The 22202-nt window shown below is 39.6% G+C and overlaps 2 protein-coding genes across 3 annotated transcripts; one reads left to right on the top strand and one right to left on the bottom strand.

Annotated features, from left to right (window-relative positions):
- Nucleotides 1-875: 875 nt before the first annotated feature.
- On the top strand, nt 876-2473 carry LOC112465240 (nuclear receptor subfamily 2 group E member 1-like). Of its 2 annotated transcripts, none has more exons than XM_025032713.1 (3): nt 876-1104; nt 1276-1499; nt 1730-2473. In XM_025032713.1, exons 1-3 carry the CDS (start codon nt 1026-1028, stop codon nt 2393-2395), a joined length of 969 nt encoding a protein of 322 aa, XP_024888481.1. In that variant the 5' UTR covers nt 876-1025; the 3' UTR covers nt 2396-2473. The 2 variants fall into 2 exon arrangements, with proteins under 2 accessions (XP_024888481.1, XP_024888480.1); XM_025032712.1 differs by having other exon boundaries at nt 1631-2473.
- Nucleotides 2474-12987: 10514 nt separating this feature from the next.
- On the bottom strand, nt 12988-22048 carry LOC112465242 (chromatin modification-related protein eaf-1-like). The gene is made up of 7 exons (XM_025032715.1): nt 22021-22048; nt 19850-19976; nt 19244-19492; nt 18863-19156; nt 18243-18778; nt 13827-13872; nt 12988-13707 (listed from the first exon to the last, which is right to left on the bottom strand). Exons 1-7 carry the CDS (start codon nt 22030-22032, stop codon nt 13208-13210), a joined length of 1764 nt encoding a protein of 587 aa, XP_024888483.1. The 5' UTR covers nt 22033-22048; the 3' UTR covers nt 12988-13207.
- Between the last annotated feature and the right edge of the window lie 154 nt (nt 22049-22202).

Raw genomic sequence — 22202 nt, 5'->3', positions numbered from 1 at the left:
AAGAAACCGACGGGACAGATCGAGAGAGCGAGCGAGATCGGGGCCCGATACCGAGCAAAGTGTCGTGTTTCTGGCTGCTCACTTAGGATCACTGAATGCAGCAGCCACATCCGGTCTATTCATGGCCCATTCACGATCTCGTCGGTCTCAATGGCGTAGGCGGAGCCCGTGACAAGGAGTTGGTACCCCATTACAAACGCGCGCGCGCGCTCCCGCTCCCCTTCCCGTTATCCCCGTGCGTCCGAGAGCCGCGGGTTTATGGTGTGCGTGTGTATACGCACGCATATTGTACCACGTTCCCTCCTGCGGGAACTATTGGCGACAAATCGATCCATTCACGTCCGAAACGTCATTCAGTGGGCTCGTGTTGTCGCTCGTAAACGGGTTTCGACCAAAATACCGGCATTTTTCACCAGCCAGAGATTAACGCGCCCTTTCCATTGATTGTCAACGACAATGCCGTGCTTACTCGCCGGCCGGCAACGACTCCTTCCTTGAACGCGACGAAGTTGACGGCGAGGACTGTATCGAATTGATTGACGAGGGAATGATGAAGTGCCTCTTCGCGTCAGCGCGTTCCTCGGGCGGACTACCGAAGTCGCTGCCTTGAGAAAACGTCTGTCAATCGAGAGGATCAAATTGCGCTAACATTTCTTTAAAGGGACTACTATACCTATTGAAATATGCAAAAATATGGAGAAGCCAAGCTTGCCCTCTTTCTACATTTTTCAGATCTTTCTAATTTCTTACAAGAAATAGCAATATATCAAAATATTCTTTTTTGTTTTTAGATAAAAAGTTTTGTATGTAGATGAATTTTTTTTTGTATTTTGTCGTTATTGTATGGAATGTTTTTTTTCGTTTCAGGCCGTATTCTTTACGACATACCCTGTAAGGTATGCCGGGATCACTCTTCGGGAAAGCATTATGGCATATTCGCCTGCGACGGATGTGCCGGTTTTTTCAAACGGTCGATTAGAAGGAACCGTCAATACGTATGCAAGGCGAAATCCGAGGGTGGTTGTATGGTCGACAAAACGCATCGGAATCAATGTCGTGCCTGTCGATTGGCAAAATGCATTCAGGCCGGCATGAACAAAGACGGTAATTGAGGCGTTCTCGCGCCAGTGCTCTCATTCTCGCCGTTTCTTAATATATATTTTTTAAATAAATCTTTTTTATGAAAATAGTATAGCTATCATATCTTTCCACCGCTTGTTAATGTACTACTACAAGTCTTTAGGACTAAGTGAAACTACATCGCTTTCTTTATAGCTGTGCAACACGAACGAGGCCCACGTAACTCGACACTTCGTAGACAAATGGCTCTATTCCTTAAGGAACCTGAAATTATGAATAGCATGGTAGCACCGCCGCCAACGGCTTTAGACCTTGTTCTACCTAAAGCGCCGTCGGAACCACGCGTCTCCGTACCTGGACCGTCGCCCCACCCTCCCCTTCCGCATCCAGCGTATTGCAACGCATTGACATTATCAAAAGTACGTCTGTATCTAATGTATATCCATGTATAGTGTGTTAATTTTTCTTTAAATTTTCTTTACGAAGAGAATCCAATATAGCATACATATTTTCTAAATATTTTTATAGAATCTAAATAAATTTTTTATAGAATCCATTTACAAAATGTAAGCCTTTTTCTGGAATCTTGGGAGGTTGGGAAACTCATTTCCAACAGCGACGAAACGTTGGGGATCATTGTCTATTCCAGATGCCATCGAATATACCGAATCTACAGTTACCGTTTATACCTTCGATCAATCCCGAGTCTATATGCGAGCAGGCCGCGAGGTTGCTCTTCCTGAACGTGCACTGGGCACGAGATTTGGTGTCGGCGACGAGTCTCGTTATGGAGGATCAGCTGACGTTGCTCGAGTCTTCCTGGCGCGAGCTCTTTCTGTTGGCCGCCGCGCAAATGATTCCTACCCTGGATCCCACGCCTTTACTGCCGCCGAGTCTTCAGAGTATCGGGCTCGCGATCGAAGTGAACCGTTTCCGCGAGACCCTGGCCGGCTTCCACGCGATGAACCTAGACCAACACGAGTTCGCCTGCATTAGGGCGATAGTGCTCTTCAAGGCCGGTCTGGACAGCGAATCGGTGTCCAGCAGTAGGAGCACCAGCAGCAACTCGCCCAGTCCCGGAAGTCGGCTTAGAGACGCGGTCTGCGTTGCTCGGTTGATGGACAGCGCACAACTGGCTTTAGGCCAACGACTCAGCGGGGCCTCCTACGGGACTCTCAGGCTTAATAAGCTGCTACTGCTGTTACCTACCTTGCGATCCGTATCTGCACATGCCATCGAGGAGCTCTTCTTCAGAACAACGATCGGCGTAATCCCGATTGAAAGGATCATCTGCGACGTGTATAAGGCAGCCTAACGCAACAGACCCGTCCCGACAAAGCAATATGAAACTTGAGGGAAATATTTGTTATGTTTTTGTTCTGGCTCATTAAGATTTTTTTAAATACTCAATATTAATGTATTTTATTTATATGAAAAAAAAGAAACATTTTCTTAATAATTTGAAATTATTTATATTTTCTTCTTTTCATTGCTACACAAGAGAGAATGTACAAAATTTTATTTTAATTTTATTTGTGTATTGCACTGGTACGTAAAATGCAATAATTCTGCAACAATTCTATTGGAGAATTTTAATGTGTTTAATTTTTACTTATAGCGAATTCGATTGGCCGCAGTATATATTCAATGTGTATTGATGTACTTAAAGACTGTATGCATCTATATACATTAACGTACAAACATATATAAGTGATTGAGACTTGTCCGATGTACAGCTCAAACCATTACAGTTTAATTAAATATATATTGAACATTTAATTGACCAAGATTTATGTCATGGCTGTTTCCACCTATATATTATTTAATAACTTAATCTACATTCGTGCATTCGTATGTATCGTGTATTCAACTATACATACTCTTGTATATTAGTGCAGCCAATCCAATTTGCTGTTAAAGAAAAGAAAGATTATATACATAATCGTAAAAAAACATGATATGCGCGAAATATTAGTGTGAGCCTGGAGTGATCACGCGATAGGTTTTAGTTTTATTACCAAGGAGTACGGAGACAAAATAAAATTATGTTTTCCGAGACTCTGGAGTTGTGCAAGAAATTAACTAAAAGAAATTGTCTAAAATGTTTCAAGAATAAAATGCTTACGAATGAAAGAAATGTACTGAAAACTAAAGAAATTATTATAAAAACACATGTAAATACAAATGTAAAAACGATGTAGCTTCGTTACATTCTAGCTAAGATCTAATTAAGTAAGATATGAAATGTGTAGGATGATATATCTTATTGCGACGCACATGTCAAAATCATAAGCGTGTGTATAAATGGGATTTCAAAATATGTAAATAAAACGTTATATATCTTCAATATTTCTCTTTCCTTTCCTTGATATTTTCATTTTGAAGTTTATTACGTACATTTACAGGTATCAAGACAATAGCGCGAGGTAATTATTTTAGGTATTTTTACCTGCTTTCACGGAAATCTAGCGACTAGAAGAGATAAAGATCTACCTTCCATTTATTATAGAAGCGGAGAAAAGCAAAGGGATTACTATACAAACGTTTGAATTCGACCTGATCGTCAGGATCGACAGAAAACGTGGTGATTTCACAGTGATTTGATCTATAATCGCGGTACAAAGAAAACCTGTGTCGTGAACCTCTGGCGCTGTCGGTTATTTTATTTATTTCTTAAGCTAACGTGTAATCACTCGGGCAAATAGTTCTCTAAAGTCCACATCTTTGTTAACGGCTGTCACGCTTCTGTTAGAGAGACTTTGTTATTTCTAAGGTTTGATTCTTTCCAAGATCTTTGTTACATCGCTTTCTCTCGTCAACCTTCTATTAATTCCTTTTACCTTGCTATTTGATTCTGACGCTATGCAAATAAGAATAAGAAAAACATCAGACAACGAAGTCTGAGGACCCGGGCAAGACGTAAGCAGTAAGGAAATCAACGGTACTGATTCGCTACCGCTTGCGTTATGTCTTAAGTTCTGGACTGTAATTGACTGATTTGCTTACTGCTAACGTTTTACTGCTTAAGTTTTTTTATGTGCTCAAGCCTTAAAATCCGGTTAGTCCCCTAACGTAATTATAATTGCACGCTGCGTCGTATATTTTTATTAATTTAGAAATGTATAGAATGGTTTTTCACAAATAGGTTTGCCTATTTTTCTTTCGCGTATATTTTCCAACTATTCTAAATTATACGAAAAAGTTATCGTAATGAAACCTGAATAGAATTTGTCGGTTTGTACTCGCGTTGCGATACGCTTGAGACGCGCGAAAGAATATTCTCACGAAGTTGCGAGATGCGGGACATGTGAAGTAATATTGGCGCTCGGTTCAATCGTACCTGAGCGACTCTCGTTACTCGCATGAGCGAACTCTCGAATGTTGCCACTTACCGACACTAGTACTTCCTTGTGCCTAAATATGTTTATGTCGATACGTATTCTAATTCTCACCCTCTTGCTTGCTCAAGCTGCGTGCACGCACAAAAATTTTCCAAACATCTGAAAATGTTAATAATATATGAAGAACGTAATCTACTTATAAATTTTTATAATTCTATAAGTTATTTACGTGTTTAACTCTTACTTATTGTGTTTCTAATAAAATAATTTACTTTCTCCTATGTAACGTTTTTCTTTTTATAGAATGATAAAGATCTTTAACATGTCAAAATGTCAACGTTTATACGAGCAAATTTTTCACAGAACTTTTATACTTGTCTGTACAAATTCCGAAAGATTTTGCAAATCATAGCATCATACAAAGGAGAATGTAACTGTCACGTTTAGCTAAAAATTTCACCAATTTTACCGAGGTGGAATGTTTACCTGACTAATTCGACGGGCTATTATCCCGACGAATCCGAACAACTTTTTGAAGGATTTCGCTATCCGGTTGAACTCTTGTCCAGCTACTGTTTAATTCAAGATCGGTCATCCAAATAATCGGTTCACCCAACAAGTTCCGTAGCTATCTTTCATTTTTGTACGTTAGAGAGGTCAAGGATCCGTGGGCACCATTGAGTTAAGTTCTTTGTATTTTAATAGATTTTGGGTTGATTTTAATAGAACGTGTCACGTGAAATTTTTACATTAATTTCCACAAAATTTATGTTAAAATCGTGAAGAAACTTTAATCAAAATTTCGAGATACAGTTTTCTATACAAATTTCATTTTCTGATTAATGCTATAAAGATAATACATATTCAAATAATAATGTAAATAATGTAGAAAGATTTGATTGTTAAATTTAATATTAAATTTGAAGGCGAGTTCGACGTGGTTACGCAAATCACCGAGCTCTTCGACAGCGACGAGGGGTGCGTGTATCATTCAAGAGAAACGGAGAGGAGCGATATCGCAGCACCCAATTAACATCTCGATTTAATAAAGCCCTCGAGCCGCCGTATGTTACCATTTCTCGCACAAAGTGTCTGCCAACTAAAGAAAAAAAGAGAGAGAGCGAGAGAGAGAGAGAGAGAGCGCCCGCTTGTCGTCTCTGCACCCCTGAAGCCTGCTCTCGTAATCGAGGAGGCCAACGCTCTTCAGCAAGTAACATTGTAACGTTTCCGAGTGAGTGAATAATAATCCCGGGACTTCCTGAACAATGACGGGCCACTCCGGTGGCAACAATGACGATAACAGAGAGGCGGCATTCTAACGTCATAGGCCTGCTACTGTGTGGAATTCCTCTGGTTAAAATAAAAGCTGTTCCACGGTGCACATGGATAGTACGCACATGTAGATAATTGTACCAAGATATTAAATAACAATAATGTTTTTAATATATCTGGTAAATTGTACGTTCTCAAAACAGCGTTTTAATTTCTACAGATTATTTATCCGTTTTCAGAATATCATTTCGATGTATATCGTTTCTTTTTTCTAATTATACACCAAAATAAAAATGAAAAGAATACATGATTTGAAACATTTCGCGTACAAAAGATATGATGAAAAATTTGTTTAGCAGTTTAGAATGGCTCTCTCTATGAAATTTTGTAAAAGATTTGGTGATTCCAATCGGCGGCTGGCCGTGCGTGTGCATGTGCCAATTTATGTACGAGCGGTTCCCACCGGTAAAGAGTATTGGACAACACCTTGCCACCTCGACTACGCCGCGATGAAAACACACGGCCCAGCTCGAGAACGCGCGGCTCATTCCGGGGAACAATACCGGAAACAATAACGCCGATCTCCCATCGCTCGCCTCCGCCGATCCCGGTACATATCGCCGTATCGTATATAAGTAACAGTAACAAAACGCGATTGGGGCACAATGGGGCGACGATGTAATTGCGCCCCACGGTGGCAACTGGTGCTCGTATATACAAAGAGTACTCGACTATATGTTACAATCTCGATTTCGTCGCCGATCCTCGAAGGCTATATAGACGCAAGAGAAACAGGAGAGACAGAGAGCAAGAGAGAAAAAGAGAGAAATAGAAAAGCCCGGAGAGACCGCGTCAATGCCGCTCAAGTGACCTCTCACGAATTGCGCTTTGCTTTGTGCGCCATTGTTGGCTTTGTTTTGAGGTAACAAAATAGAAAACGCGACCGCCATTCTAGTCAATTAGCGACCATGTGATCCCTCGGATGCATCCCCCAAAGTGCAGGGATATTTCTCCAAATTCTCGGCACATTTATGCCATCGCAATCTGAATTTAAAATCCGTAGTTTCATATAACATTATTATTCCATTACAAATTTCTCTTAATTTAAATTGAGACTATCAGTATAACGTTGATCTAATCATCTAATGCGTCTAACAAAAATCAGAGAGAAAAATATGATGTTAAATGCATTAAATCGTTATTATTGCGTTGAAGTCTTAATTCTTGCTAACGTCTTAGTTCATTTTTATATCAATATCAAATCTAAAAAGATGAAAGAAATAAACGATCTAAATCGAGTACACCCCGTGCCGCGTTACGGAGAGGTTTCGGCTTGCCCTCGATATAATTTATTCGGACAATAAGCATGCGTCTAACAGGCGTTCTACCCCTCCGCCACCGCGCCGGGCCACAGGCATCAGTGTCAGGCACGGTGATGAGCCCCTCAATGACAGCGACCAACATAATCTGTTCCCATCAGCCAAGTAGACATAATGGACGCATCAGCGGCGGGAAGCGACAATGGGAGCCGGATAGCATTTTACAGGAGCGCGCGCGGTGGTTGCGCCCGAGAATCGACGGGGGTGGTAAAAGTAGGGTGACTAGTGAGTGGGCCCGCGCGCGCGAAGGGGCGAGCCGTAGGGTGAGACTGTCGTCGTCGTCGTCGTTTCCTAGTGGCACGCTTAAAACGCGCGGATGCACGCACGGGTAACGCAACGCGACGCAACGCAACGCAACGCATTCGGCCCACCTCAGGTTCACGGCGCCGAAGGCTTCGCTTTATTAAATTCCTGACGCGAAACGCCCGGCACGTGCAAATATTCGTTCCCCGAATGAGACGAGCAATTCGGGATGCTTGCTTACGACGGACGCGCTAAATTCAACCAAGCACCCCGAGTCGCGAAAAGCCGTGCCAGAGTCGCGGGAACGCTTCCAGCTGCCGGGTTCCCTTGTTGCCCGACGCGATCCAGCAAAGCAATAGTAGAGAAATCCCTGTACATACGGTATTCCGAAGCAATCACTTTCTGATGCGGATGCTAAAAAGAGTACATAAAGAGAAAAAGATTTGTAAAAATAATTGTCGATTGTGAAAAAAAACTACTTTTTATAATTTTTATCCCTTTGTACATATTAAAGTTTCTCGCGTAGACATCTCAATCATACTACACAAAACGGTTTCTGTGCACGACATGCTCATACATTATGCGAAACTAAAATAACCGATATCGAATATATACATGTTACGTGATAATATCTAGTAACTTACATAACTAAAAATAGACATATATTATTCCTGCATAAACAGGTTGGATTGATTTTTAATATCCAGTATGCTAATCACGAAATCGTTGACTTGCACACCTTAACGGAAGTTTTATTAAAGCAAGATAATGAAAAATATGTATATGAATGATTTAATTAAGATCGGCCGGAAATACTCCAAAAGTTTTCAATTAAGAAATGGAGATAAGAGAAATTAGCCATCTGTGAATTTTAATAATCATACTTTTGCTATCTAATTTTATTCATTTATATAAGTAAAATCATATTCTTGTCTTACAATTAGCAGAAGAGTAATAAATCTGCGACGGTTAATGAATATTGTGGTTTAGTCAATTTGAAAACGGATACCGCATATACTTGTTAAAATTGTATTTAGATGGAGTTATGTCTTACTTTAAATACCTATAAGCTATATAAGCTGTAAAAAAACACATAGTGCAAAAAGATATAGAAATTTTAATTATCTAATTAACTAATATTTCTAGAAACGGTTTGTAATCAAATCATCAGTTGCGTTTGGAAGTGAAAACCCAGTAACGCGAGCTTGCATGCTTTTATTTGACAATTTCTATCTCTCTCTCTTTCTCTCTCTCTCTCGCGCGCGAAGTAGAAACGTCACACGACACCATGACAGCTTTTCAGATATATCCTTTCTCCTTGTGTTACGACATCGGTGTTCAAAGGACCATATATCCCCAGTGTTGGGCGCGCGTTTAAGACGCTAAAAAAAGCACGTGTGTGCGACAGACAATTACGAGACCGGCTACGACGACTTAAGACCACATGAAGGATCACGCACGTCAGCGCGATACTCGGGCGAACGGGGCCCCTTTCACAATGGCTGACTTCGTAAGGCAAAAATCAGAAAGTTAGGCCCCCGATCCTGCGCTACATCTCGGCGCTGCGCGCAAAGAGTGGGACTACCGAACGAGCGAGTTTCCGAGGGATGCGCAGCTGTCATAGAGAGAGTGCAGCGATTGGCCGCTACTATTAGTCGGCCATGCTGAATCTTTCCGGTCTGGCTTCTCCTCACAATGGTACACGGAGGACTTGGAACAGGGTCAGTAACTTCGCCAAAGATCAGGGTCGCCCAATAACATCTCACGTCGCTCTCGCGTACCCGCGAGCGTTTCGTTCATTCATTGTTCAACTGACAACACCGCTCGTCAACTCGATAAAATAGGCTGGATCAACGTCGAATCAATTGTCTATATTTATCTCTTAACAAATAGACACTGAAAAAATGATCAAAACCGAAAGAGAACATTTTCATATAATTTATATTTTTTAACACCGAGAGATTCTGCGTGAAAGACGTGTGAGTTAAATACGTACGTGCGGTATGGAAATCTCTCGTGCCTGACGATACCCTTGACTGTTGCTGGTGACACGTGGAATATTCCGCGTGGGACGAGATTATAACAAACAGAAGCGCGGCGTGCCTCTGTTATTGAAATAAATCCCGTCATAATCATTGCTAACACTTCTGAAAAGAATCTGGCCTAAGCTAGCAGTAGCACGGGAGAAAATGGTCAAGAGGCGGAGAGAGAAAGACAGAGGGTTGCTGGGGACACGTCCACGATTGTCGGCCGCGTGCCGCCACCCTAAGGATTAAGCGCAATTATTGGAATCACTTCGGCAGACCACAACCCGTTTCACACGCTCCTTGTGTCATTTCGGACTGTTATGAAAGTTCTTGCTCCATTAAAATATATTTACATTTTAAAATATATTTCGAAAGTTGCAGAAATAAATGCACGGCTAATATTTAGATATAAAAAGAATAGTTCGATCGTATATCTTTCGTATATGAATTAGAAACGTAATTTTGAACCTCAATTGCATTCTACTTGCAATTACATTAACTCCAAAAAAAGAACCGTGAGTTAAAAAATACTGACTTATAAGAAAATTAATTTTTTATGTTTATAAAACAATGTTTATGTGTATATCTTATAAAGTATATAAAATCTTATAATTTAGTATGTTATTTTTTTTTAATAATCGAAAATCTTGAAAGGTTTTCTGAAAGATATATTATAATATTATTTTGTAAATAACTGAAAGCAAAAAATAACAAATTAAATATTATAAAACTTTAAAGAGTATAATAGATATCTTGCACATATCTTATTTTTTGAAAATATCGACCTTTCCTTTCTCACAAACATGTGCTTATGAAGAAATAATTATAAGACTTGTATTTAAGTGAATGTGCAGTTTAGCGAACTGCAATAAAATAGTATAACGAGGTAACATTAATCGCGATTTGTACACCGGAATTTGCAACGTACCGAGTATATAAGGTGTCACCTATTCCTCTCGCTCCTTTCCAACATTATGTCTTTAATAATTAATTTCTATAATTCATTTAACAACAAGAATTTTACCAAAATTAATTTTAAATTAAACATATATTAAACTAGTATTATTTATTTGTTTACACGATGCTCATTCTAATCTAATAAATTTTAAAACTATGAGTAGCTGTAATATAAAAAAATATTTATACATTATCGTTCAAGATCAAGATTTGCCAAAAAAATTGTGAATAATCTCAAATGCGGAAAATTCAGGACACTTTGTATAACACTTTCGAATTCAAGTGGCTGACATATTTCTCGTCGATGAAAGCCAGGAAAGCCGACCTCCTCTCTCTTTTTCCTCGTATTACCTCGACGAAGGAAACATGACACCCGTTAGCACAGTTGCAAAATCCGCCAACGAAAAACGTATGTTTTAGCGAGCTGAGATACGTACCTATATCGCGTTAACCTCGTAATTAGCTGCACAAAAGCCATGCAAAGTACATTACGTAGTCTATATCTACGAATGATATGCTAGCCGTTGCATTTTTTCCGATCACGCTTCGCGAGTTGGGTTCGTAAGCGTGCAGTTATGGCAGTGTTTTTTTTTCTCGATGCTATTCACTGGCGTTGTATCTATGAATATTAAACAGCTGGAAATTCCTTTCAAAGAAAGGAAACAAAGGTTTCGATAAATTTTTAGTTTTTTCTATCAGCATTTTATTACAGTATTAAGATTTATTGTATTCTTACACGCACGTACATAATACTGCGAGCTGTCAAAATACGATATTATATGATGTTTTAAAATTCATAGTTTGTAGAGTTGCGATTGCCTATCATATTTTTATTTCAAAAATAGCCTAAAGATAAAGATAAAGATATAAGCTAAAGATTATCACAAAGCATATGTTTTTTTACAATAAATACAATGTAATAATAAATACAATAAATACGACAAGAATAAGCAATGCTCGATATATATCTTTTATAGTTTGCAGCAAATATTTCGAGGACATTTCTCAAATCGTTGAACTCGCGACTCCGCAGCTTCGTCAATAAATCTCTAATGCTTGATAGACGCATTCCACGTGCGCGCACGTACACGTGGTGTCACAGCCTAACCGCTCGTCACCCCTTTTGGGATGCGGCTTGGGTTTTGGCTTGCTATAACTCCGATAATTATGTTACCAATGCGTCGAAGGACAAAGAGCTCTCGAGCGACGTGGATGGCTCACTCGCTCGCGCGAGAGCCAGAAGAGACGTGGTTGCTTGGTAGTCCAGCTGCCGGTAATCCTCCCTTTGTAATTTGCCTCTATGACCCCCCCCCTTCTTCAGTGGCGTCGATTTTTTTCCGTGAACCTTTCCCCGCGCGTTTTCCAACAATCTTCTAGCCATCGGTGCGCCACTTTTGTCACACAATTCTAATTCATCGTGCTTTTACTATGTCAATGCAACTGCATCAGTAAACGACTAACAACTATATAAAATAGATTACAAAATTAAATTAGTATTATGTAAATAAATTACATGTTACATATAAGACATAAATGTTCGAAGTAATCGTTCAAAATAATTGTCACAGCCATTCTACGACGGATGGAATAAGAAAATAAATTATTCTTGAATATTTATAAAGAACTAGTAAATTTTTTTCTTTCTGCAAGAACAAATTCTTTCTATAAGCCTCAAAGAGCAATGAAAGTTTGATTCGCGAGGTCGTTGTACGGTCTACGCCAATGACGAGCAGTTGATGTCACCGTGGCCGTGCCCTCCGGATAATAGAGTCCGCGACTTTAATGGACTCGCTAATCCTCTTCCCTGTTTGTCGGCGAGGGGGCACGTATTCAGGATGCACGGAGGTAAGAATCGGCAGCGAGGGGGCAGGACGGGGGATGGTGTGACTGCGGTGCGTGCGCCTCTCTGGGGTGCGCGAAGCGAAGACTGCATTCGTTCGTGCGGGCCGCGCCGTGACGGCGCGCGGCGTGGCGGCGTGAAGGGGGTGACACACAAGGGGGTGATCTCTCCGGCCTGTCCTGCCGGAGTGGTGACGTACAGATACGCCCCTTGTGCGGAACCATCGGTGCGATGATACCCTCGGATTTCTCGGCCGAGCTATTTGCCGCGCACGTTATGAGCACGAGCGTTCTCTATAACTGCATTTGTCGGCAGAAATATGTTTTCTTCTAATATTCATTCATTGGAACAAATTTAGTTTAAAGAAATGCGATGGTTACGTCGATGGTTGAGAGCGACCGGTAGATCCGAAAGGGACGATAAAGGGGTGCATAACTAAACGTACAAACATACGTCTCAAAGTTGACATAAACGATGACAATACAATCTTAAAGTATAAACGATGACGGTATAATTTCAAAGCGACGATTTGATATAACAGAACGATTTGTATGATTTTTAGATCGAGAAACTTGAATAACATTTATTTATACAATTTTTCTTCCCACAATTTTCGTACAACACATATTCCCACAATTTACAAAATGGTGTGAAAATCTAAATGCGATTGTGAATGAATGAAATGCTATGTGAAATGGGAGTGAATTAAATGGACGTAAAAGTATGACACGAATTATATTATAGGAGTATAATTCTTTAGCAAAAATTAATTTTTCTTTTTCTAATTAAATAGATAAAAATAGAAAGTCTTAAAACTTAACTTTTTTAAATTTAATTCGTTTTAATAAATTAACGTAAAGATGTTTATAATAAAATATTTACGAAAGGAAAAATAAACAGCCACTAGTATCCTCGCGTTTCAACGAGGATTACGAATAGGTTACGAATTCATCAATGGTAAAATCTGATGAATGCAATGGATGAAATGATATGTAAAGAATGGATGTTTTTACGAAAAAGGAGACCGATGCCTTATAGATATCGTCGTCCCAGTGCCCTCTGAACAGATTATCCCTGACGTTGTCCTTGTGGAATCGCATTGGCAGTGGGCAGATTTTGCTGGATTTGCAAAAGCTGCTGAAGCTGTGGCGGCAGATTTCTGGAATACTGATAATTAGGCTGGCTGGCTTGCTGCTGCTGCGGTTGCGGTTGCGGTTGCGGTTGCGGCGCATAATTGGAGCGATATTGCGGGTTGTATTGTTGTTGTGGTCGTTGAGCGCCGGGTGGCGGATTATATTGAGCTGGTCGTACGGGAATCTGCTTATAGGTTGGCTGCTGAGGCGCCTGACCTACTTGTACTTGCGGTCGATACTGAGTCAGCTGATTTTGCTGCAAATATTGAGGCTCAATGGGTCTCGAAGGCGCCAAGTTTGGCACCGGTTGCGGCGGAAGGTGAACAATCGGATCGCGATACTGCTGCGCGGCCAATATCTGCTTGATCGCTGCCGGTGCTTGATTGTAAGCTCGGTAATTGCCTTGCTGTGCTTGTCTACGTTCCCGGATGTGGCCTATAAAGATAATTGGAAACAAATGCAAATCTTCAGCAGGAAAATGGATTTTATATGTTGACGACACAACGGAAAAATATATTCTCAAAAAATATAAGACGTCGAAATTTATTACTCACTGTGGAATTCCGTTCCCAGCACGGGTGCCACGAAGAGGATCAAAAACTGAAAGGCAATATATCAAATAACGAAAGCACTTTTTTGCGTACAAAAAAATTCAAGACATAGATGTTTTTTATGTAACTGTATCAATAGAAGTCGGAAGGACGTGTAATTTTTTATACATTCCGTAAAATGGAAATCTTATCTTGGAAAGCTGAAAAAATTTTTTATTTGCATGATGTAAATAGAATTTCTTAGCTGACATTGATTATTTATGCATCGGCGCCGTAATTTGCACCACGAGAAATGAATCGATTATCGAGGTATGTAAATTGGTAAATTTAACTAGATCACCGCACTTGATTCATATCGGAAGAAATGTAATACGACATTTTCCAAGCGTGACGATTGCGTGCAAAGTATCTCGCTACGATGATATTATACAATAATCCTTGAATTTAAAAATAAAGATGTTATCGATAATAACATTATTTATGAAGCTATATTAACGGACTTTGTAAACTTTCTCTGTGAACAGGATTCATATAATAAAATGAACATAATAAAATTTGTAATGAATATTTATAGAAATCGGTCATAAATTAAAGATTAAAAACATAAGAAAATTACATGTCTCATTGTGGTAAATGAGAACAGTTACGAATTTAGCAAACTCCCTTTTTTGAACATTCTTTTTATCTTCAAATGATCCAATACACCGAACGTTAATTTTCTTCACGAGAAAAAGAAAGGAAAGATCGTTAAACGCGAACGTTCGGTTTTGTCAATTTTTTATAATCGAAAATGGAGATACTTAACACTCGGCGATCGATGAACGATAAAGTTTTGCTTATCTTCTCTTTTTTTCCTTCAGTTACGTGGAGTTATAGGGCCAAAGCACATATGACAGTCGTAGTCGTGGACGTAAGTAACGCACAAGCTTTGGCGTATCCTGATCTGTCAGGTCGGGGACTACGACCGTCGTATATCGCTACGCCATGTTATGTGCTTTGACCCATAGGAATAAAACTGCGACGAGATTTTAACGATCAACGCGAGATTGGAAAGCAAAAGCGAGCACTCGCTCGAACGTCGGCTACTCCACGGAGCGGCTTTGATCGCGCTTTCTCCCCGCGTGCATCCGCGCCGCGGAATTTCGCGAGGTTTTTAGGGTCGCGTAGACTTACGAGGAATCTCATGATTGTTGAACAACGATATCCGAAGGGCAGCGGAACGAAACTGGCGGCCGCGTCGCGACGCACTTCTATATGGGGCCCGGTCGTCGCGGACCGAACCGCGCCGTCGGCCACCACCAGCTTTCATGGTTGGACGGGTTTCGACCGATTTTTTTCGCTTGCAAATCCCCCGCCCGTCGTCACGTAACGTACCCAACGCAACGGACCAACGCGCCCCGTGCTAGCTGGTCGCTAGTTGCTCCAGGAAATGACCGGCGCGGTTGCACTAGAAAAGTCAAAGCGCGGTGCAGTTATACGTTTGTCTCTTTCGTATACAATGCCTCGTGGAGAATTGTAAAATAATAATTTCGTTTTAATTTCTGTTTAATAAAATTTAAAATTAAAGTTAAAATAAATCGGAAAATTATTGTGAAATATTATCGAAGAAGTAATCTACCGCAATTAATCCGGAAAAGATTTTATTATTATTATTATAAATTAATTTTATATTTACTAAAAAGTAGTATTTTCCAGCAAATTTTATTATTCATTATTCGTTATTGATTAGCAGCAACAAAAAAGAAAAGAAAACATAAAATTGAATAAAGTTTATGAGAGAAAAATAAGCAGAGATGTCTCATCTACATGATGTAGCGTGACATCGAATGAAACTAATTGTAAATAATAATGTTTATTTATAAATAACAAAATTGCAATAATAGTAAATTAATTTCTCCTGCGTAGAATTTAATATTCCTTTCATACAAGGTTTATGTAATTTTACATCACATCGTAGATTATAGCGATACCGTTACGTGAAAGTGGTTCGACCGTGTCTCTTTTCCCCGTGTTTTTCTTGCAACCATGTAGAACTGTCGAATTTTAGATTGAAATTTTGCGTTGCTTATCGAGTCGTTGACTATGGTAAGCGAACATTGTCATGCATTATACGTATCACCAATTATTTTCGAACGACGTGAAAGTTGTTCGTTTCTTTGCAGTTGTAGCTCTATGTTACATATATACAGTATCAGTCTCAGTCATAAAAGTCTTTATTTAATTATTCTTATACTTAGACTATTACTAACATTATCTTTATAATTATCTTATATATAATTATCTTTATTACCTATTATATTTCAAAAAAGTCTCAAAGTTCTAATGTCCAAAATTCGCGATATCTAGCTCTTTTCAGAATTGGTATTCAGTTTGTTTCTATTTTTATATTAATAACCAGTTATGATTTATTTAATAACAAGCACTATATCTTAGCTTTCAAAGAAATTATAAATCGTAATATTTTTCTTCTATATCGTAAGCGTATCAATCTCGCCAGTGTACTCAAAGACTTGCAGTGCGCGCGAATACCTACACGTTGATTATTCGCGAACTCGATGTTCACGATAGATACGTTACATTCCACGTGCTCGACGAATGAACGAAGGTGCACTATAATAGATATCTGCTTCGTAGGGAAGGGTGATATATGTATGCATTGCATCCAGTCACGTAATGGTTGAGCCGGCACCATACAGGAAACGAACGCATGCATCGCTTCCGTATTCGACGCGTGTCGTAAATCGAGTGCATCGTTAAAGTGCACAGCAACAACATATCGCAGCATGTTATGCACATTTTAAGGATGCCACAAGATATACCAATACATAAAAATATTTAAATCGACATAATACACCTTAAATATAATAAATTAATGTAGATATTATTATATATAGACATTCTGACAAAAGTTCCTTGTAATATCTAAAGATCGCCTGCGAAACACACCTGCTGTTTCTTAAAACATCGACATTGAAGAATATTGCATTCAACATTCTGCAAAAAAAAAATCGCTGAATTTAATTGACGAGTAATTCCATATCGTAGGAACAGTGCTCACTCGCGATTATCAGCTCCCTCTCTCTATACTACTCTCTCTCCATCGCAATTTTATCGTCAAGTGTGTATACATATATATTTATGAGCCAAGATTGCGTAAAGAATTCAGCATTCCGCTTTCAACATTCCAAATTCCTTTCAATGCTTTAAATATATTAAACATTAAACGTATCCGATTGAGCGTCGTAATTACTTAAAAAAATAAAAATGATGATGAGATGAGATTTATAGTGCACGCATAAAAAATGTAGAACACAATTAAAATAATCTCTTTAATGATTTTAATGCTAACCTTTAGACATTAAATAAAAATCTTATATTTCAGAATCATTTGATATTAATTTTAAAATATGTAAATTGAGAAAAATATCTTTACATTTCTCCTCAATAAAGCGTAAGTAAATAATTAAATTTAATGGACTTTAAAAATAACGACTATCTCCAATTTATTGAAGAATATATTCTTTAAAGTTTGACTTATATATCGGTGGCTAAATTAGATTGGGAAAAAACAAACTTATATCGCAAGGATAGAATCGCAAATATTTTATTTGGAAACACGTATAAATGTAAAAAACTATAATACAGATAAACTTATTACATATATATTTTTTTCAAACATATATCAATATTCGTCTGAATATATTATCGCGAGAACAACGTTTGGCTCTATTTCTCTTTTCGTTGCATAAGAATCCTGAAAAAAAATTGATTCTCAGACGTCAATCTCACTTTATCTCGTTGTGATACCTATATCGAAACTTCTGATCAAATATGAGCAATCTGTAAGAATGTATTTTTTTTTTTCAACCACAGATTTCGCAAAATGTTGACAGCGATAGAGAACTTTCTTTCATTTTTAAAATATTTCTTATTTGTTGGATAAAATTGAAGAAAAATAACTTTAATATCAAAATTCGAGCTTCAAAAATTGAAAAAATAAAAAAATAGATATATGTATTCAATAGAAAAACTAAAATATTCATATCGCATTAATTACCCCACGTATCGTTCATATCTATTACTTAACAAATATCGCATTAAATAGAGAGCATTTTTTCCTCTTTACTTCAGAAAGACCAACAAGAATTTAGAAGATTTCAAGCTATTTATGATTTTCTTTTGATTGTAATCCTTTTCATAAACCTAACAAGTAAATTCTCAAAATAAAAGCAATGTTTACCCTACCTTCATATAGTAAATTTATTTATTGGACCAAATTATATGTGTTTAAAAAAACTCGAGCGTAATTTATCACATTGTAGAATAGAATCCAGTCCTGTTAGAAAGACTCGTTCTAGGCATAGCAATGAGGATGCCTCGTCAAGATAATCAGTACTGATTCTCGGTGACGGGTCTTACGCCAGGCTGCTGCTGATTATAGCCGAGTTGCTGATTATAACCGAGTTGCTGATACTGCTGGTTCTGGTCATACGCGGGCTGTATGCGGGCCTGCGTGTACGCGCTAGCCTGACCGTCGTAGGCGCCACCCTGACCTTGGTATTGCGCTTGCTGCAGCGGTTGTTGTTGCAACTGCTGCTGCTGCTGCTGCTGCGCTTCCGCGCGATGCGGCACGTATGGCTCTCCCGCACGGTACGTGACCTGGTTGGCAAAGATGTTGTATGGCGTTTGCGCCTGGAATTTCAGCAGGTCGCGCAATTGAGACGGCAGATTGGGCGAGTACTGAATCTGCGGCTCTGCCGGCGGTTGGGATACCCTGCGATATTGCGGTTGCTGATGTTGCTGTTCAGCCTGACGTTTGCTTCTGGAGTGGCCGCGTGACTTTTGACGAGGTGATCCACGGATCACGGGCTCAGGTGGAGGCGCGGCTGCCGCTTCTTGAGCCAACTTTCGGAGATGTTCCTGGACCTGCTGAGACTGAGCCCGTATGGCGGCCTCTTCGTCGAATCTGTAATTGATTAAGAAAAATAATGATATTTAACATCGATAGAGACATAAAGATATTAAAGATGCAGTCTTACTCGATGTCCTTATTGTTTCGTACCTGTAAGGTTCCGGAATTATATTGATGTACGGAATTTGTTGCTGGAATTGGAGCAGTTGTTGGATCTGCGGCGGTGCGTTAGAGTAAGGCCTGTAATTCGGCACTGCTTCCGGTTGTTGTTGTTGTTGCGGTTGCGGTTGCGGTTGCGGTCGATGAACTCTTTGTCGGGGCGAGGCTCGCGGAATCGGCGCCGCTGCTTGCGCGTATTGCGGTTCCGCCTGAGCTTGCGGCCGTGGTTGACGATCGTACGATCTCCAGTTTACCCTGTAACCTTTTGATACATATTTATGTCAATTCGATTCGATATATAGTCCGAGACATAGTGACAAAGCTCGTGAAACAAAGTTGATGACAGTACCGCTAGGATCGTCGTACTGGAGCGCTTTTGCATTAATTTGATTAGCATCGTAAGCGGGTTGGATTGCGGGCTGGACTGTGGGCTGACCGTATCGATCAATCGGCCCTTGTACATTGTAGGTGGCCGATCCACCATCCGAGGGCCCTTGAATTTGAAAATTCGAGTGCCCGTCCGTAGCTCCTTGGATCCTGAAGTTAGTATTACCGTCGGTCGCGCCTTGAATGGTAAAGTCTCCCGGACCACCTCCCTCTAAAAACCGAACATTCAAAAATATCATTTTTTTAAATACATAAAAAATTCCAATATACATTTATATCAACATAGGTACCTTATTTTAAATAATGTTCGAATACTATAGTATAACTATAAAGTTATAAAGCCTAAGAAGTTTTAGACTATTTTAGAGTAAAAGACATATAAAGGTAAATATCTAAAAAGAAATTTTTCTACGAAATAATTGTGGATTGAAAAAAATGTAAAAATCTATTGAAAAAAACTAAAATATTCTGAAGGACAACTTTTATAAAAACAAAAGATAAGTATAAATTGTTTCCCGGTTTTTATACTTTCCAGTCCGCATTGTCTACGTTTATCTGCACTTACCACTTGCGTCTGTGTATTCGATTCCTTTCTCTTCGCTGAACTTAAGACCTTGAGCCCGTCGGTGTCCGTCGCTAGGCCCCTGAATTGAAAATTCAGCCAGGCACATGGGTAGTGCCGTCAATAGTAAAATCTATGACAAAAGATTTATGATGGAATTGTATACAATGTATGACATGACATAATATAATAGAGTGCGTTATGATTTATACCTACGTCATAAATAAATCAAGTATCGGTAATAAAAGAGAAAGTTGATTATACAATGGGATGAATAAAATCCATTCAATTACACGTTGATCATTTTTATGTAATTGTATTATTTTTCCAATAATTTAATACTTGGAAAAGATACTAAAATTATATTTATCATTATTATATTGATCTCTTTATGATCGACATAATAATTTTTTTATCTCTAATCATTATAACAATAAATAAAATCGGAATGTAACATTATTACATTTAAACGTTATTTACTTTGCTCTCGATGTTAAGCGCTTTCGATTTCGCAATCAGACGATCAAAGATCATTATCTAATGCGCGTGGCACTAAACCTGAATCCGTCTTACGGTATGTACCATATTGCATATATGGAAGCGTATCGAGCAACCGGCACCGGGAAGCTGGAAGGGAAAGTCCGCGAGCGCATGAATCTTTAATCACGGTAATCGGGGAAAAGGTGAGCACGTTGCCGGTTAACATTCGCGATCGGTAGACGCACTTGGGTCGTTAGGAACGCGGCCGCAAGACAAAAAGGCAGGTGGAAGAAAAAAAAAGAAGAAAAGTGTAAGTCGTCAGTCGACTTATAACTGAGCGATCGAATGCGTTGAGCTGCGAGCGTTACATGGTAGAAAGCGAGGTAGATATTAATCGTTCAGACACGCCCGACGAGATTATTCGAAAAAATTAATTTCGACTCGTTTGAAAATATCTGCGACCGACTGTCACGGGACAAAATGCCGTTCCAGAATTGCACGACGAAAATCTGCCCGAGTCGTATCTCGGAGAACGCGGAAACCGAGCGACATTTCGCGAGGAACAAGTCGCGACACGCATGCTGATTATTGAGGTCTACATACATATGTTCTCCCGTTTAAGCAAGAATCACGACGAAAAAAAAAGATATTATGATTGGCTAAAAATAGCGTAACATACATAAACCAATGTTTAATTTCAATCAACGCATTTATTCTTGTTGCGTTTTTATATCTGTTTCCTTCTTATGAACGCCTTTTGTATGCCGTTGTAGATTTAGCTCTTAAAGAGAAGAAAATATGTGGAGCGATGCTAAGGGAGTCGATGGAACTAGCAGAACAAGCTACTCCCCATGTTGAAATCTCGATCCGCGAGCTTGCAACGAGATTGCAAAAGTCTGATTACTTGTTTCCGCGGCTGCGACAATTGGGTCGTGAAACGTAGCTGCACTCCCGGCCAGTGACCGCGGTAATTAAGCGGCATTCTGAATCGTCACCCTCTTTACGACATCCAACGATGCAATTACGTGCACGACATTCATCATTCCCTTATTCACGCTTGTTGCCTTTTGACGGGAGGCGGGTTGACCAGTACCTCTGACAAAACAAACGACTTCCCGTTTTCGAATCTTGCGCGTTACGTGTAATAAAACCGTGTAAAAGAGCGTATTCAATATTTTCACGACAAAAACGTGAAAAACGGAGGTGCGAAAGACACAGCGAAATAAATTCGTCGTCCAATTAATATCTGCAAAAATATTTTGCGACACATGGCAATTAAATGTACGCGACACTTCGTTTCACACTTTTCCCAGTTTTTGACGCGACGAGATGGTCAGTGTGAAACGTACATACATGCTTATGTCTCTACAAGATTCACACAGTGATTGACACACAGTGATTAAGAATTTGATCGGCGGATATGCGAGAAAATGTTCAGGAACCAAATAGCGCAAAACAACGGGCGACACCTGTTAATCGAATCGTCGCATAATTTATCGCTGGTACATCCGGTTTGCGTATCCAGCACGATTATATAGGCGCACGCGACTTCATTTCGCCTACATCAGACACCGCGAAGAGAAACGCGCGACTCTCGGAAAAGTCGTACGCGTGCATTCTACATTGTTCTTTACTTTTTGAACGAGGACTTTCGATTCAGAGAAAAAGAATGAATGCAAGGCAGCTGGCGTACTTACGTGCAATTTCATGGCGTGAAAGCTGGTCGATTCGTTCGAGGGTGGAGTGTTTCTGAGGCGGGCGCGCGGTCACCAGAACAACTTTATAGTCGGCCACGTAAAAGGAGCCTTTCGATGACGGGGATGTGACTTGGCGAGAGCCACCTCCATTTTGCACCTCGTCGGCCGGCCGGCCGGCCGAC

Source organism: Temnothorax curvispinosus, unplaced genomic scaffold, assembly GCF_003070985.1.
Source record: "Temnothorax curvispinosus isolate PA1 unplaced genomic scaffold, ASM307098v1 QBEX01015018.1, whole genome shotgun sequence".
NCBI lineage: Eukaryota > Metazoa > Arthropoda > Insecta > Hymenoptera > Formicidae > Temnothorax > Temnothorax curvispinosus.
Note: the sequence above shows the minus strand (reverse complement) of the source record. Positions and strands in the feature narration are given on the sequence as shown.